Source organism: Aulonocara stuartgranti (genome assembly GCF_965226115.1).
Source record: "Aulonocara stuartgranti genome assembly, chromosome: 1".
Lineage (NCBI taxonomy): Eukaryota > Metazoa > Chordata > Actinopteri > Cichliformes > Cichlidae > Aulonocara > Aulonocara stuartgranti.
The window spans coordinates 33,539,344-33,557,815 of NC_138939.1; the positions used below are offsets into that span (position 1 = coordinate 33,539,344).

Below are 18,472 nucleotides of genomic sequence, written 5' to 3' on the forward strand. Positions count from 1 at the left end.
GGCATGCAGGCAACAGAAGATGAGCACATTGTGGTTATAAAGGGATGGGCATGGTCAGCAACAATATTCAGGCAGGCTTTGTCATTTAAATGATGCTGAGTCAGTACTAAGTGGCCTAAGTTTTCCCCACACTATTACAGCATCACCAGCCCAACCCTACTGTCTGAATGTCACAGGAGAAATGGAGACACATCAGACCAGAAAACAATTTTCCAGTCTCTTATTGTCTGATTTTGGTGAGCCCACGCAAATTGTAGACTCAGTTCTTAGGTGACAGAAGTGGCATCTGGTTAAGTCCATTTGTTGGGCAGGGGTAGTCTTTTGCCACATTAGCCCGTCTGCTTCGATGTTTGATGTGTTGAGCACACTTACTGGACAGTTTTTCTTTTTCAGACCGTTCTCTGAAAACCCCGGGGATGGCTTAGTGGGGAAATCCCAGTAGATCAGCAATCTCTGAAATACTCAAACCAGTCCATTTGGCTGCTCCCTTACTCACAAGGAGTGATTCACAGTCAGTCTGCATGATTGATTTGTCAGAGTTTTACACAGAATACCATTCCTGTCACAATCCTGAAGGATTTGTACCTCTTCCTAAGATTGAGCTGGGGATCTTTAAGAGGTACATGTGTAAACCACTATGCTACAGAGCCACTGGAAACAACCGTGCAACACTCAAAGTCTCTGAAATCACCCTTTCTCCCCATTTTGATGCTGGTTTTGAACCTCAGCAGGTGTCCTTGACCACGTGTAATGTAATTTGTTTTAAAAAAAAGACAGTTCAACAACAACAAAATGCCAGAGCAATGAAGCTATATCAAAGACGCTATAATTAAAGTCAATACAACCGATGGGTCGGTCCATTGTTTGGTGACTTTACTTCAACTAGCTTCCCTTGCTCTCTCTTTTGCTTAAGCTAACAAGAAATGCAACAATTTATTAAGCAACTTGTCTAAATCAGTGTCACAACAACAGTGTCCAAACGAATTGTATACTTTCGTAGGTCAGTGACTTCAGCAAAAAAAAAAATCTCTCAAATGTGATAATGAGATTATGGTATGAAGCAAGAAACCTGCAGTGTGTATTAGTGTAATGCTGTATTTTTTGCATGTAATATTTAATTTAACTGTGTGACTGTGAATGAGGCTTTCACAGTGAAAAGGGATGAAAAGTTATACAGGGGAATCTGACCCTCACTGACTTATTCAACTACCTGCACCATCTTACCTTTTCCGCCAATCATTCACGCATACACACACACACACACACACACACACACACACACACACACACACACACACACACACACACATACACACACACACACACACACACACACACACACTGCATCATGTGGTCAGATCGCTGCACTACCTATTGTTACACAGCACCACAGTCCTGCTGTGCTGCTGCCTACCTGATATCCTAACATAGTCTCTTGGTATTTTTTACTTCTTTGACTCCCTGCTCTGTGTCCTAAGCTTTTTCATGTCCTTGGTTTCTCAAGGTCAGTCCCCGGCACAAACAGCAGCAGCGGGAGCCCTCAGCTCAGTCTGGTTGCACATTCATGCCATGCTGGTGACCTGGGAAACATCCAGCCAGGCACGTCTGACTCAAACAAAGACTTTGCAGTCAGGATCAAGGTTGTGGGCTAACGAACTCTGCTTTACTGTGAAAGTGTGTTGGTACTTCAAAAGATGTTACCACTTTGGTGTTTTGATAATGGTGACAATGTGCTCTCTGAAACAGTTAAAATCTTACATAGGTGTTCAACTGTGTTGAGATCAGGCCACTGTGGCAGGTTTCATATGAGTTTCACGGTTTCCTTTTTGCCCCATGGATGCAGGCAGTGTCACTGGGACTGAAATCTATTATTATGTGATAACGGTGACTCCGAAGAACTTGTGTTGATTTAAAATGACCCTTCACTCTACAGGCCAAGTGGACCATAATCATGTTAGTGAAATGCTCCTCACAGCGTAACAGAGTCATCAGATTCACTCACTGCAGGTTCAGGCTTTCCTTTTAGTTTGTCACCTATGTGTACTGTCCACAGTTTATTTACAATAAAAACACATTAAATTCCCCTCTTGGCAATGTGCAACAGAACTGTATCACGAAAAAAAACCCCACCAATGAAGGTGGCTCAGTTAGATGTATATCATTCAGTCATCGGTCTCTTGAGCTGCACGGTATGCATCAGAGAGCCTCTATAGAGTGAGGCAAGGTTATGGGAAAGGTTCAGAGAAAGCGCTATGACTCTGATTCATCTACTCATCAGAAGGTTGGTGGGTCGATCACTGATTCCTCTGGACTATGTGCTGAATTATCTTTGAGCAAGATACTGAGTTTGAATGTAGGTTGAAATGTTAGAATGCACGTACGCATAGATAAAGGCGCTGTGTGATCAGGTGAATGAGACTATTTACCATTTAACCAAGAAGCACTCATACATTTAGAATCACCATATATAGGTACCCATCCATCCATTCATTTCCGATTATCCTTTTCAGGGTTGCGGCTGTCATAGGGCGAGAGGCAGGGTACACCCTGGACAGGTCGGCAGTCTGTCGCAGGGCCAACACACAGGGACAGACAACCATTCGCGCTCACATTCACTCCCGCATTCACACCTATGGGCAATTTGGATTAATCAATCAATTAACCTATCCCCACAAACTGCATGTCTTTGGACGGTGGGAGGACGCCAGAGTACCCGGAGGGAACCTACGCAAACACGGGGAGAACATGCAAACTCCATGCAAACCTTCTTGCTGTGCGGCAACAGTGCTAACCACCGTGCTGCCTATATACAGGTACCATTGCCTAAATGCTCCCAATACAAACAAAGACAGCCAAATTTTCATTATATTTTTAAAGATAAGAGGAAGGTTTGACCCTACACAGCAAATTCAAAAGTGTTAAATTTTTTGGTGTTAATAGTCTCCTTGCAAAAGTAGAGTTAATTTTACTCTAAGCAGAGTCACATTCTTTTAATGTAACTCTGAGGTGTAAAATGATAGTAGTTAAAATCGAGTGTTAAAAATGAGTGTTTCTATGTCAAATCTGGAGGTGTTAAAATGGAAACATTAACTCTTGACCTCTTAACTCTGAACTCCTAGAGGGGCTATGACACCAACAGAGTAAATTCACAGACTCCGCCCCCAGCACGGCTCCAATCGAAGCTGAAGTGAAGCCGTTTCAGAACATTTTGCTCTACATATTTGAGTTGTTTGCCATGCTTGGTAAGTCATTTTTTTCAAAGATTGTTTCAATTGTTATTAGCTTTTACTTCTGTGGCTCTTTGGAGTTGAGACAAAGCTGTGTGAAAGGCATTAGCCATGTTGCTCGCTGATAGCATAATATTCTGTTTTAGCTAGCTGAAAGGTATTGTTTGCGGGCAAATACCACAGCCTTGAAAAAAAGCTTGCATGTGAATTTTCAGTCAAACTTTTGGTCAAATACACCTAAAACAATGTCTAGAATGTGAAATGTTGGTGTAATGGTGCTACTTGAAGCCTGAAAACGATCTCCCATAAAAAAAAACAACAACGAGCAAACAGCAGTAGCTGACGTCCTGACTGGATTCTACGTTAGCATAGATCCCTCCAGAGTTTTGTGCACACGGTTTAGGTAAAAATTAAAAAGGTTGAGGTTTTACATTTAGTTCAGTATTACCTGTTGCCTGTGTCCTTGTCTTTTGGGAAAATACTTTACACAAGTAATGGCTCAAAGAGGATTCCTTTTTTTTTTTTTTTACTGTGCTGCAATTGTTTACTGGATTATTTGTGCCATTAATTAGTGTCAACTAATTTTTATTCGATCTCCACACAGGATATGCTTGTGAAGATGGAATATGGGGGAGAGCAGAAGTGCGTTGAAGTTCCACAAAGGGATGAATGAAGGACATGCATATTGTATTGAAGAAATAAGTGATGAGAATGCTGTTATTTGCATTTACCATGTCAGACCTTTTGATAAACAAAATTCTAATGAAAGTGAGAACATGTATACTGTTACATCTTTCAGAAAATGTTTTGAAATTGTGGTGCACAGTTCAGAATAAATGTTTTTCAAAAACCATTGCATCTTTTTAGTAAATGTTTATTTCCAAAAGAAATTTCTAGAAGTTCAGAACAGTAAAATTCCCGCTTTTTAGAATGAATTAGAAGATAACTCTTACGTAGTTAAACTAAAATACTCTTTGAGAGTTAATATATAAACTCTTAACACCAAGTGTTAAATTATCAACTCCAGACAGATTTGGTGTTTAACACTAAATCAGAGTTAACGTACCAACTCTCCAAAAAGAGTTAAATTAACACTCTCTGGTGTGGACCCATATAGACACTTTAATAGTGTTGAAATCAAATCCGACAGTGTTAATTTGGACATGCTGGATTTGCTGTGTATTTGACCTTGAAGAAGAGGTCAGAGGTCTAAAGTAATGCGATATTTAGAATCCCCATATATCGTTGTTTTCAGTACAAACAATGGCAGTAAGAAGCATGGTTTTAAATAGCTCTGTATAGAAATATTATCACTTTGACTTTTAGATCAATGTATTGACCTTGAAGGAGAGGTCAGAGGTCAGATGTGACATGATACTTGAAATCTTTACACATCTTTCTACATGTTGACAATACATACACAGGTGTGAGAATCAAGGTCTAAGGCCTGCTGTCAATTTTGGTCCAATACATCTTTGAGCTGACCTTGAAGACGTTTGTGGATGTAAGCCAAACTTTAATGGATCGTTAACATGAGTCCATACACCATTACAAAGTTTTTATCAGAATTCATTCTACAGACTGTCGTGTTTACAGACAGAATGACACACATGCTTGCAAATGTTACCAAAATCATAACCTCTGTGGTGGAGATATAAGAGTGTAACACTTGGGGCTGGGTATCGTCACTGATTTCTAGAATCGATTCAATTCCGATTCACAAGGTCCCGAATCGATTCGATCCACGATTCGATTTAATTCGATTCGATTCAATTCAATTTGAATCTGGGAAATTGTGACAGTCAGAAATATTATAATTAAGATCAGTACATTTACATATTTTTGTATCTATAAAAAGGAAGCTGACACACGCAAGACTTTATCAAAGGCGTGAGCATCACAGCAGATGCCTTTGTGTCAAAGTAGCTGAGGATAAAACACAGAAAAACATTTTATAAAAATATTCTGCAGTACATCAAAAATGAAAGAAAACCATTAATCAACACATGAACATTACCTCTGAAGTTACAGCGGTTTTATTAGAGACATGGCTAAGCGTTTTGCATAATTTAAAAAGTTTAAATTTGTTCAGTATTGTATGGCAGAAATTAGGTTTTCTTTTCAGAAGTATATATATTAAAAAAAAAAACGTCGGCTGACAGCGCTGTAAACAACGGTAGACTTGTGCGTAACAAGCAAGCGAATAATGCAGAAAATAGATTTTTAGATGGGAAACTGTTCTTGAAGTACAGAGAGAGAGGGAGAGAGAGGGAGAGAGAGGGAGAGAGAGAGAGAGCTGTGCATTGTGGTCGAAGCAAAACAGTAAAAGTAAGAGTGAATCCATGACGATGTTTATGTGAAGCGTAGTTTGGATCTTCTTTTGCTGCTGGTTCGGTCAATATTGTTTGGAGAGAGATAAAACTAACAGCTTTAGAATCAGGCATAAAGGGCGTGAACACAAAGCGCGGACACGCCGACAGATCAGAATCAGCGAGCTGTCGGCTTTCAGCCCCGACCGTGAGAAAGGCGACATCTAACTGATTCTGATCCGCGGGTTGTGCTGTGTGTTTAAGTGTTTGTGCAGAATCCGTGTTCCTGCTCTCATTTATTGTCTTAGCTGTTTGGTGGTTGTTGAAATTTTGTGAGATTTCACCTGAGATTCTGGCATTTCGGGCAAAATAAATTTATATTAAAAAATCGATTCAGGATTTTAATGAATCGATTTTACGTTATCCAAGCCAGAATCGATTTTAATCGATAAATCGATTATAAAAACCCACCCCTAGTAACACTGACTACCTCTTATACTGACAATTAATCACAGATTCATTACATCACCTGACAATACTGGCCTCCTATAGCAAGGTTAGTTTATTGTCTGAACAAAAAATGACGAGTGACAATCTTCATTTGTGGGCCTCACTGAAGCTGTAAACACAGGGCTCTATTCCATTCTGTGTCCATGCAAAAGATAGCCAGTTTGAGACCAGGAGGAGACGTGAATCCCTGGGAGTGTTCAGGAAGGGCAACCGAGTAAGAATCGTCCAGATTAGAATATACACACTGATTAGCTGTGATGATCTCTTGCAAGTGAGGGAGAAGCCAACAGAAGGTAATGAACCTGTAAACATGCCATTATTTCTATCACCCAAGGTAATATGGCTGATAACGTCTCCCACCCCATGCAGCAGACTGTGACAGCACTGAGCAGCTCCTTCAGTGGGAGACTGCGGCACCCACGGTGTGGGACGGAGAGATTTCGCAGGTCTTTCCTCCCCACTGCTGTCAGACTCCACAACAAAGACTTTAACTGAACAAACACACACATCCACACATGTGCAATAACACTAAGTGCAATAATCTTTTCTGGCATCGTTGTATCTTTACTCAGTTGTATATAGCATTCGTATTCTATTTTTATCTTATTGTATATTTTTATTCTATTTTATTCTACTGTATATAGTATATTATTTTATTCTATTCTGTACAGTTGTGTACTGTATTTATTCTTATTGTATTCTAATTTTTGCGTCATAACTTTTGCACTGTCCACTTCCTGCTGTGACAAAACAAATTTCCCACGTGTGGGACTAATAAAGGTTATCTTATCTTATCTTATCTTAACACAGGGGTGTTTTTTTAATATAATTTAAGCCCAAAGAGTCATGCTCATTAAATAAAACACAGTTTCTTTCTTATGTAGTAAAACTGAGACGCCACATTCTGTTGAAATTGCACTTGGTTTCTCCCACTGATCTATTGCAGGGATTAAATGTGCAGATAAACTTCTTCACATTGACAGAAATTGGATTTTTACTGATCCGGCCTGCTCATAGACCAAAGTGCGTTGCATGTAGCCCGTTGTATGTAAACTGAGTTTGACATCCCGTCACTACCACATCCCTCAAATACTAAACCAAATCATCATTAATATGAAATGGTTGTATTTAACATTTTGTCTTATTTTCAGAGCAGTTTTCTTCTAATTTCAGTTAACGCTCCTCTTTACTCACTAGCTAGTTGCTTATGTTGCTGTTTTGCCTTAGGTTTGAGTGGGTAATTATGCTGGAACTGGAACTAGGTAAACCAAAGCAGTAAATAACAATATAAACAATAAACTGAAAGAGCCTGCAGTACTCTATGGAGCTGAATGAACTATAAAGCCAGGTGATGGTTTCATTACTTTCACTACTTGTAATTAGAGGGTATTAATCTTTTTGGAATCCACCCTCAGACATGATATATACTCTAAATTATTATAATCACAGTCCGATAATGCAGGTGACCCACCTTAGCATTTTCATTGGACCACTGTATTGTCTGTTTCTTTAGAGCTTTTAAGTAGATTGGATTGGAGATCTTATGGAGGGAAGGTCATAGACACGGGGAATTAAAATAGATTTGCCCACTGCAGTGATAATTTAAAGAGGCAGGCTGAAATTACCAGCCACAATATCCATTTAAATACATTATATATCTTTTTTCTTCTGTTTAAAAATGGATTTGTTTGGGAAGATAGCTCTCAGTCTGGGATAGGCAAGAGCTGGTCAGCCTTACGAGTTTTCATGACGTAGCGATCACAGAGCTGTCGAAGAGGCCAGGTGAAAAACAGGCAAGGATATTGAGATTCCTAAAATTTGCCAGTGTGAAATGCATATTACACAAAGGATTTCATTTTAGTTTTCAATCTCTTGGTTCAATTGCGTTCTTTCATTCTGAGTTTCCAGGTGCAGACGCTGAGTGATTAGAAGGAAGTGAAGTCAAACTGCAGGTGTGTTTGGTCTCTTTTCCTACATCTTCTTTTTAAACCCTGCGGGGACACTCCAGCACTCTCTCTCTCTCTCCCCCTCTTTCTTTAAGCCCCCCACATCCAGATGAATCATCACTTCAGAGAGAGGATTATCTCTCTGAGTCACACACGCTGCTAATATCACACCTTCATGAGGCTGCAGTGCGTCTTACAAGGCATTGTAAGAAAGTGCACGCCACATTTTTCCGTGAACAAAAGAGCTGCCATGAAGTTCAAGGTCAAAACAAGCTGAAGTATTTTGAAAGAATGGAAAAGTGTTTTTCTAAGAATTAGATCCAAGGTTGTGGATTTTTTTTCTTTTTTCATACAAGCTGAAGTCTTTAACTACTAGAGAATAAAGATGGACTAAGTACTGTATTTGAACAAGACAAAAAGTTGGGAAGACCTTTCTCTAAAAAAAAACAACAACCATTGTGTATCTCCAAAGGGGGCACGACAGCTTTCAGTGGGCAACTGGTTATTTCTGCTGACCATATATCGGGCAAACATGCAGAATTGCCTCCTAGAAAGTCGACTGTTCTTTGTTCGGTTTGGAGGTGAGTGTTCCTGTCCTTCGGCCTTGGTTGAGAATACAGAGCAGTTTGTTGTGAGTCAGTGGGGAAACACAGGTAACTTTTTTAGTGTCCAGAATAAGCCAGAGAGAAGGAGCCTTCCCCCAGCCAGGCAGCTACAACATTAAAGTGAATGATGACTTTAAGCAGTATATTTGATGCCATCTGGGCTGAACTGCTGAGCTTGGCAGTGAGATGTGCTCAAATGAAGCTGCCCTGACTGTCAATAAGAATGAGCTCTCCAGCTTGAGATGCCAGACCTTTACAGAAGAATTGAACTGCTCTGACGGAGGGAAACATGGCGAAAGCCGATACACGCAATTCACTCAGATGCTGTATAGCGCATTGTGCGGCCTTCTTTCTGATGATTTATTTATTTATTGTACTGCGATTGTGCAAATGCATATACAATGGCATATGACTGGTGGAATGACTCGCCATTGTTTTTCCAGTGACAATATTAAGTACGCTAAATAGTACAAAATGACTGTGCCTGTGTGGTGGATGTACTTTTCAAACACAGCGAGGAAGCATCCCTATCCTGCCACAACAGCCTGCATTCCTCTGAAAAGGCTTTCTGAAGGATTTTTGATCTTGGCGGTAGGGATTTACTCCCAGTCGGTCCCAGAAGCATTAGTTAGGGTGGACAGTGATGTTGCACATTAAAGCCAGCCTCACAGTTGGCGTTCTAGTTCATCCTGAAGGAGCTGGATCGTGTTTGGAGCAGGGATCTGTGCAGGCTGTTTGAATGCTTCCACACCAGAGTGGGAGTACAATTTCTTTTTGGACCTGGTTCTGTGCATGGCTGCGATGTTAAACAAGAAAACAGGCAAATAAGGTGAATAAATTGACCATTTTATGAAGTAAGTGAAAGAAAGACTATGGCTTAACAGAAGAACGCCATTTCTTTTTTTGTATGTCTCCTTATTAAGTCAGAGTGAAATTACTGAGACAGGAAGTGACCCTCATGTGTTGTTTCATGTTGTTTTGTTGAGGGATGCTGGCGTTTATTAACAGGATTGTCTAAAAGGCATACATTTCAAAATTTTGTATAATTTCATAAGGATTTGATCCATAGACATGTTTAACCCATGTTATCCTTAAAAATGAGCCTAAGAAGTCTGAGGACAATGCTCTGTCAAACTCTATTCTGTCGTTATCACTTTCTTGCCAGCCCTCTGCGAGCCAGTCAGCCTCTGTCCTGTGTGCTTTAAATATTAGCTCTTCTGTCATTCGTCCAAACCCACCTCTTCTCCATCTCCATCTCATTCTGGCCAGAGCGAGGTCCTTGTCCAAGTCTCCACCTGCTTCATCTCTGCCACCACTGGCATCTAAACTCCAGGTGGGGTCCAATCTGACAATAAGTGAGCTACTGGAACAAGGATTAGGCATAAACGGACAAAACATGAGCTACCAAGTGATAGAAACGTCAGGATCAAGGAACACAAGAAGATTGAGAATATATTTATATGCATTCTCTGAGCATTTTCCTTTGTTCTTAGGTCATTTTGATTACTTTCAGTTCTGCAGATGAAAACTAGATTATCATCTACTGAGCTCCATATCAACAGCCCGGGCAAACATCAAGGAACATAAGACTGCAAAATGATGAGAAACAATGGAATTTCTTTAACTTTTAGTTTGTCTTGTGATCCCTTTCTTCGTGTCTTGTACTAATACTGTACTGCTACAAGTAGCAGCCTCTTTGTCCTCTGCCTCCACCTTCATCTCCACTCTTTATAGCTGTCTGTCCACGTTTTGTCACTTATATTTCTTTCCATGTCAGCCCTTCAGCTAAGTATCTTTAGACATCCAGTTGGGCTGTTTGAGTGCTCAGTGGATCTTCAGGTGTGTCTCATTGGCTTTGTATACAGTTGTGGTTCCATTTTATACACACACCATGTAACTGTAGCACCTGGGGTTTGACTGCATATTTTATAAAAACGTTTTGTTACTCCCGTGGCTCTGGCAAATGGGGCCAACAATTATGCATTTTTTCTATGGTTATGCTAAAACAATACATCCAGGTTACAATCAGTGCATTAAGGCATCACTGGATGCTAGGAGTGTACAACTGGCCATTGTTTTATATGAAAACAAGAGCCTGATGCTGGCAGTGTGTTTAGCTTTTATTCCCAGTATTCAGGTTTGTAAAAGTGAGTTTCTTTTCTCAGCATTAAACTTTCCATGCCAATTAACCCCTAAGCCCTAAGTAGAAGATGCAAAATCAAAACCCTAAATTAAAAGTCCTGATTACAGGCTCTGATAACAGGTCCATAAAAGTCCAAGGTCATCTTCTCAGGAATGTCTAGACAACTTCCAGCACAGCTGCTATTTTGAGATAAGAGATATTTCCTTCAAGTACTGCTCTGATTGCCTCAAATACGTGCGGAGTAAACATCAACTTGTCTTAAACCAAAATTCCACGTGAACGATCATCGGTGGTGATGATAGCTTGGTCTCTGCCTACAGCTGAGCAACGAAGACAGTGTGACAGCTGTGGCAGAATGCTTGTCATCTTTCCTTCAATATCCATGCTTGGTTCGAAATGCCATTTGTCAGCGACTTCACCTAGGCGGTGTGAGTAGCTGCATTAAAAATAGGTGAGTCTAAAAAATGTTTTAATGGGCAAAACATTCTCACAGATTTGCTCACAGAGCTGCTTAGAGTGTCCCCTTGGTAACCTACCAGAGAATGGCTAGATGGATTGCTAATGTTGTTGCTAGCAAAATATCTGACCGTGATTACTTAATCATTTATTGTTGTCCATAATGTTTACTCTGTTATCTAAAAGGGGTTTATTTTTATTAAAGAATAAATGAAAAAAATATATATAATGGCAAAGACGTATGACCCAACAGCTGCTTTCTTACTAGCAACTAGCTAAAAGTGCTCTAAGGCGTGGAGGACTATGGCTAGCTGTAACTTAGCTTAACCACTAATATTACCCTCAACTTTGTTGCCATTATATAAATAACATAATAAAACATTTTTAAACACATGGGGAAGATGTCGGCTACGGTATAAAACTACAGCTCTGAGTGTTTTTTAAAGAAATAATTTTAATAATAATTAAATTTTTAAAATACATATCTACCTACTCAACCCTCGTAGCATAGGCCTCATATTGAATATGTCTGACATAGAAAACCTCATATCAACTTATGGCAACTGGTTCAAGGCCTCTGTGATAATTATGACAACTGACAGCTGTGATAGCTGTGACAGTTAACGTGAAGAGGATATTTTTCCCAACTGAGCTTTCTCGGCGCCCGAATGCTTCTTTCATCTGGGTCTCAGACCGAAGGGCAACGTCACCTTCATCTTTAAAGACAGTAAGGTTGGCTGCAGGCCATGGCTTAGCTTCTCCTCTATCATCCTCCTCCTTTAAAGTTTAGTTTAGTTCAGAGTCCCGACATTTTTCTTTGTTCTTCCTCGACATGGTCGTCATTTCCATGGTTTACATATTTCATAACAGTCTGAGCTCACCTGAATCCACATGCATCATATACAGCTGACAACTAATGATGCATCCTTTATTTTTTTTGTTTGTTTGATTTTTTTTTTTGCACTGACATTGTTTCTAACCTGCAGCAGAATTTACAATATTACAGTTGCTTTCATTTTTGGTCGTGTTCCCCCCCCCCCTCCCCCCCCTTTGCAGGAAATATCTGGCTTTTCCATTCTCTTTGCCAGCTGGTTGCCTCTTTTATTACAGGCTGTTACTCAAAATGAGTCTGTTTTGAATGAACAAAAACAGTAGAGTTAAAGACTTTTCACATAATCCTTGACTGTCTGTCACGCACCTATCTGCCTTTCACGTAAAATGGCAGCAGAAATATCTTGACTCCTGGAGGTGAGACTAAGCAACAGCACAGCAAACAACCCACGTCTGAACAAATGCACGCTCCATTCTTTTCAAAGTCAAGTAAAAAAAACGTTATTTATCCCCAAGGGGCAATTAAGATAGATGATACCTTGCCGACCATACATACAATACACAAACCTCACATTGGGGAGACAGGACAGGCTAGGTAGCACTGGCCGGTTGACCACACTAGCAGCGACCCGAACCGAAACCATAGAAAATGCACAACAGGAGGAAATACGAGGAGAAAAAAACAACTCCCCCCAGACTGAGCTCCAACAGGGAGCTCAGTTTGAGAACATAAAAAATCCCCACCTCAGCACATAGCACATGAATGATCGCATCTCACAACATAGAAGACATAAGCTTCGAAATTACAATAATTTTATCACAACACTGGCAATATACAAATCAGCAACATTCCCGAGACGGTGAATTTGTCACCATCCATCTTGCCATCATCTCAGTGTTAGAACTTGCTAGTAGATGATGGTGAAAACAGACTGTAAAAATGAATGATTTGTGTTCCTGTGAACTGTTTGTGTGGGCCCGAGTGCTGCCACTCTTTCCAAATGTGTAAACTTAACGTTACAGAATATATTGTCAAACAAAATCGCTGCACAAATAAATCAGCTATAGCTTATGTCCCTTAAATGTTAATATGTACATTATGAAGCTGTGACGTAAATAACCTCCAAAATTCAGTTATCTCTCATCTAGTTGTCTTGACTTACAGCTTGATTCAGTTTTAGCCCTGCCCGCCTCCAGCTTAAAAGATATATATTTTATCTTGAACTTTTGCATTCTGATTAGAGCGACAAAATCTTTGACTTTTTTTACTCAGTGCTAAATGAACAGAAAAAATGTAGCTCTGGCTCTTAAAATCTACATTTTACTTGCCCCACTGGGTCCTTGCAAATTTAAATTACTTGGCATGAAATTCCAGTCGAGAACTAAGACAGTTGTTTGTCTTGATAATCTCAGAGAGAAACAAGAATATTGTAAAAACTTTGTGGAGAGTAGCCAATGGTCTCATCTGTTATTCTCCCTTTGTCTCGCCATGATAAAACATGAATTATTCTGACCTGCTGTCAGATGTGCGCCGTCTTTCAAACTGCCACAGTAGTGTGCAGTTTGCTTCACATATTTCCCTTCATCTTGTCTAAGCTCTCCTCAGGGACAGCGAGACAGATTTCATGTGTTGGACATGATTCACTGTACATCTTCCTTCTTTGGCTGCGGAGATTCTCTTGGGGTGAAAAATTGTTGAAGTGACAGCACTTCTTCTCACAGCTGGAGCTGACAGAAAAGAGTTAGCCGTACTCTAAGTTATCAAGTAATAGATTTTTCTTGCGCAGGGCAAGCTAGCGAGAGGCGCAGGGCAAGCTAGCGAGACAGAAGTGGACCTCCCCACCCTCATTCAGATCTGGCGTTTGGAATTATTTTGGTTTTCATGTGACGTATGACCCTGAAGGTTGCCATGTGGTGCTTTGGTTCGTCAGTGTTCTAAAACATGCGTCACGGCAAAGCTACGAGAGCGTCTCTCAGCGTCTCTCAGCATGGGCCCGAAAAAAGTTCTGTCAGCCGAGGAAGGAGACGATATTAAGAAGTCGCTGGAGTTTATGACAGAGGAGATCTCTACTGTCAAACTGCAGCAGAAAGCCATCCTGGACCTGGTCGAGGAAGTTAAGGCTCTCCGCATCCAGAACGCCGAGAAGGATCGGCGGCTGGCGTACCTGGAGAACAGAGTGGCGGATTTGGAGCAGTACACCCGGATGAACGATGTTATCATCACGGGGCTTCGCATCAAACCCCGGTCATACGCCCGGGCGGTCGCCACTGACAATGTAGGAGGGCCAGGAGAGGAAGATGTCAACTCCACGGAGCATCAAGTGGTTACCTTTCTACGGTCCAAAGGTGTGGAAGTGGATTATAACAACATTGAGGCTTGCCACCCTCTACCCCGAAAAAATGACAGTAACAAACCAGCCATCATTGTGAGATTTGCAAACAGAAAACAGCACTGTTAAAACAAGGAAGGAAACTGAAAGGATCCGATGTCTTCATGAACGAACATCTGATAAAAAGAAATGCGGACATTGCCAGGAAAGCACGTTACTTGAAGAAACAGGGAAAAATTCAAAATACATGGACCACCAACTGCAAAGTATTCATTAAACTCAATGGAACACCGGAACAAGCCAAAGTGTTGGTCATCAGAAATATGGAAGAGCTGGACAAATACTGAGGTCAACTTACTCTGGAGGTATGAATACACATGTGACGTGACACACAACACAACACATGGCACAGTCCAAAAGAACTTCATCTGCATCCGGCAACAATATCAACATGACTCATTGGAATTCTCTTTATGATAATCTGGAACTGAGAACATTTCGATACACAGACCATAATGTTCTAGACTTAGAAAAGGATATAGACCCGGAAAATAATTTCTTCTACAACATCAGCTGTAACTGCTGCTACTTCACTGATGAACAGTTTAAGCACACCATCAACACGGAAAATAAATTATCAATAATCCATTTTAATAGCAGAAGTCTGTATGCCAACTTCAACAATATAAAGGAATATCTAAATGAGTTGACAAATCCATTTGGAATTATTGCCATTTCTGAAACATGGATCAATGCGGAGAAAGGAATGGACTTTGGACTGGAGGGATATGAAGTGAATTTTGTAAATAGAAGGAACAAGAGTGGAGGGGGAGTAGCTGTGTATGTGGATAAAAACCTAAACTACAAGGTGGTAGAAAGTATGACAACTGTAATTGATAATTTACTAGAATGTATAACAATTGAAATTTATAAGGAAAAAGAAAAAAATGTAATAATTAGCTGTATATATAGAACACCTGGCTCTAGTATTCAAGTATTTAATGACTTCATAGAGGAAATATTCTCTAAAACAAATCAAAAAGTTATGTTTATCTGTGGTGATTTTAATATTGACCTGTTGAATCCAAAAAAGCATAAAATGACCGACGAATTCCTAAACACTATGTACAGTTTGAGTTTACATCCTAAAATAACCAGGCCTAGCAGAATTACACCACATTGTGCCACCTTACTTGACAATATTTTCACTAACAATATGGAAAACAACATTGTGAGCGGAATATTAATTAATGACATCAGTGATCACCTACCAGTTTTTGCAGTTTATGACACTAATTATAAGAAAAATCAGCATGAAGAACAACTGAGATACAGACGTGTAAGGACAGAAGAAACTATGACTGCATTTAAGAACGATCTATTAAATCAGGACTGGGACAAGGTGTACAAAGAAGCTGATATTGATATTGCATATGGCATATTTTTAAGAATATTCATGCAGTTGTACGATAAAAACTGTCCAACAATAAAATACAACAGAAAGCACAAATATTCAGATAGACCATGGCTCACTAAGGGTTTACAAAATGCATGTAAAAAGAAAAATACACTCTATAGGGAATACCTAAAACAAAGAACAAAAGAAGCTGAAAATAAATATAAAAAATACAAAAATAAGTTGACCAATATTATACGTGTATGTAGAAAGGAGTATTATAGTAAAATATTGAACAACAATAAACATAATATGAAAGGAATATGGGATGTTTTAAACGGTATCATTAAAAATAATTCTGGACAACAAAGTTATCCACAATACTTTATCGATAATGGCAATATTATGGAAAACACTGCTGATAAGGTCAACAGCTTTAATCATTATTTTGTAAATATTGGACCAAAACTGGCAGAACAAATTCCTGAGTCACTGCCATCAGTAGAATGTAGTGAAAACCTGATTGATAGGAACCCTAACTCAATGTTCCTCACATCAGTGGAGGAAAAAGAAATAATTGACATTGTACACATGTGTAAATATAAAACATCCACTGATTGTAATGATATTGACATGAAAATCGTCAAGAAGGTCATTGAAGGAATTGTAGGACCTCTAACATATATTTGCAACTTATCATTTCAGACGGGAAAAGTGCCAAACAAAATGAAAATAGCTAAAGTTGTGCCGCTGTATAAAACCGGGGATAGACGCCACTTCACAAATTACAGGCCTGTTTCTTTACTACCACAATTCTCCAAAATCCTAGAAAACCTGTTTAATAAACGATTAGACAAATTCTTAGATAAATATAAATTACTCTCTGACAGTCAATATGGATTCAGATCAAAAAGATCAACATCTCTGGCATTAATCGAATCAATTGAGGAGATTACGAATGCTATAGATCAGAAACAGTATGCAGCTGGAGTATTTCTGGATCTCAAGAAAGCATTCGACACAATCAATCATGACATATTAATTAATAAACTGGAACGGTATGGGATTAGGGGGGTTGTACTGCAATGGGTGAAAAATTATTTAAGTGACCGGAAACAATTTGTGAAGCTGGGTGTCCATTCCTCATCATGCTTGGACATTGCTTGTGGTGTTCCACAAGGCTCTGTACTGGGTCCAAAATTATTTATTATTTATATAAATGATATTTGTAAGGCATCTGATATATTAAAATTAGTATTATTTGCAGATGACACAAATATTTTTTGTTCTGGGGGGAATCTAAAGGAGCTGCTGGATACAATTACTTCAGAAATGTGCAAAATTAAAAAATGGTTTAACAGGAACAAACTATCGCTAAATCTAAGTAAAACTAAAATTATCTTATTTGGGAATTCCCTTAGAAATGCACAAGTGCAGATTCATGTAGATGGTGTGGAAATTGAAAGAGTACTTGAACATAAGTTTCTTGGTGTGATTATAGATGATAAATTAAACTGGAAGTCTCATATAAATCATATACATAACAAAATTTCAAGAAGTGTCTCAATCTTGAGTAAAGTAAAACACATTCTGGACCACAAATCACTCCACATTCTCTATTGTTCCCTGATTGCACTGTATTTGAATTACTGTGCAGAGGTTTGGGGCAATACTTACAAATGTTCGCTATCATCAATCTTTATATTACAAAAAAGGGCCATAAGGATAATCCATAAAACTGGTTACAGAGATCATACAAATCCACTATTCTTAAAATCAAAAATTCTAAAATTCACAGATCTGGTTCATTTTCTCACAGCACAAATTATATATAAAGCAATAAATAACCTGCTTCCTGACAATATTCTAAAAATGTTTTCTAAAAGGGAACGGGGATACAATTTGAGGGGGGAATTAAATTTAAAACATCCTCGTATCCGTACAACATTAAAAAGTTTTTGCATCTCTGTGTATGGAGTGAAGCTGTGGAACAGACTAAGTAAAGATATGAAGCAATGTCCAAGCATGGCGCAGTTTAAAAAGCGGTTTAAGGATATGGTTTTTACAGGGTACAGGGAAAAGGTAGAGATTTGATAGGGTGTTCTTGTCTAATATTTTCATGTGTGTGCGCATGCACGGGTTTGTTGGTATGGGTATATATGTATGTGTATATGTATGTATATGTATGTATGTATGTATGTATGTATGTATGTATGTATATATATGTGTATATGTATATGTATATATATATATATATATATATATATATATATATATATATATATATATATATATATATATATATATATATATATATATATATATATATATATATATATATATATATATACATATATATATGTATATATATATATGTGTATGTGTGTGTATGTATGTGTGTATATGTATATATATATATATATATATATATATATATATTAAATATATATAAAATTGTAGGTTGTGTATCCTTCAGGTGTTAATGGGGTTATTGAGAATGTGTATATGTGCGTATGTGTGTATATACGTAGGTATGGATAGATAGAAACATATATGTGTATATATTAAAAAAAAAAAAAAAAAAAAATTACACATAACATATAATGTAATTACAAGGAGGTATTTCTGTAGTCTATTGATACTAGATAGTGGAAAAGGGGTGGGATTAAATAAGCTTATGCTTCTTCCTGCTCCTTTTTGAACATGGACGTTATTTGGA

General features: G+C 38.7%; 1 protein-coding gene across 2 annotated transcripts in view; it reads left to right on the forward strand.

Annotated features, from left to right (window-relative positions):
- The first annotated feature begins 9,958 nt into the window (after positions 1-9,958).
- LOC309708086 (uncharacterized protein) overlaps positions 9,959-18,472 on the forward strand; it is a 78,180-nt gene continuing 69,666 nt past the window's right edge. Inside the window, exons 1-2 of one of the 2 annotated variants that reach the window (XM_082535838.1) lie at positions 9,959-11,191; positions 13,815-13,930. In XM_082535838.1, the coding sequence (XP_082391964.1) occupies positions 13,919-13,930 (12 nt within the window). In that variant the 5' untranslated portion in view covers positions 9,959-11,191; positions 13,815-13,918. Of the gene's footprint in view, positions 11,192-11,942; positions 13,931-18,472 lie in introns of those variants that run through there. The other variant, XM_082535837.1, reaches the window with a different exon arrangement.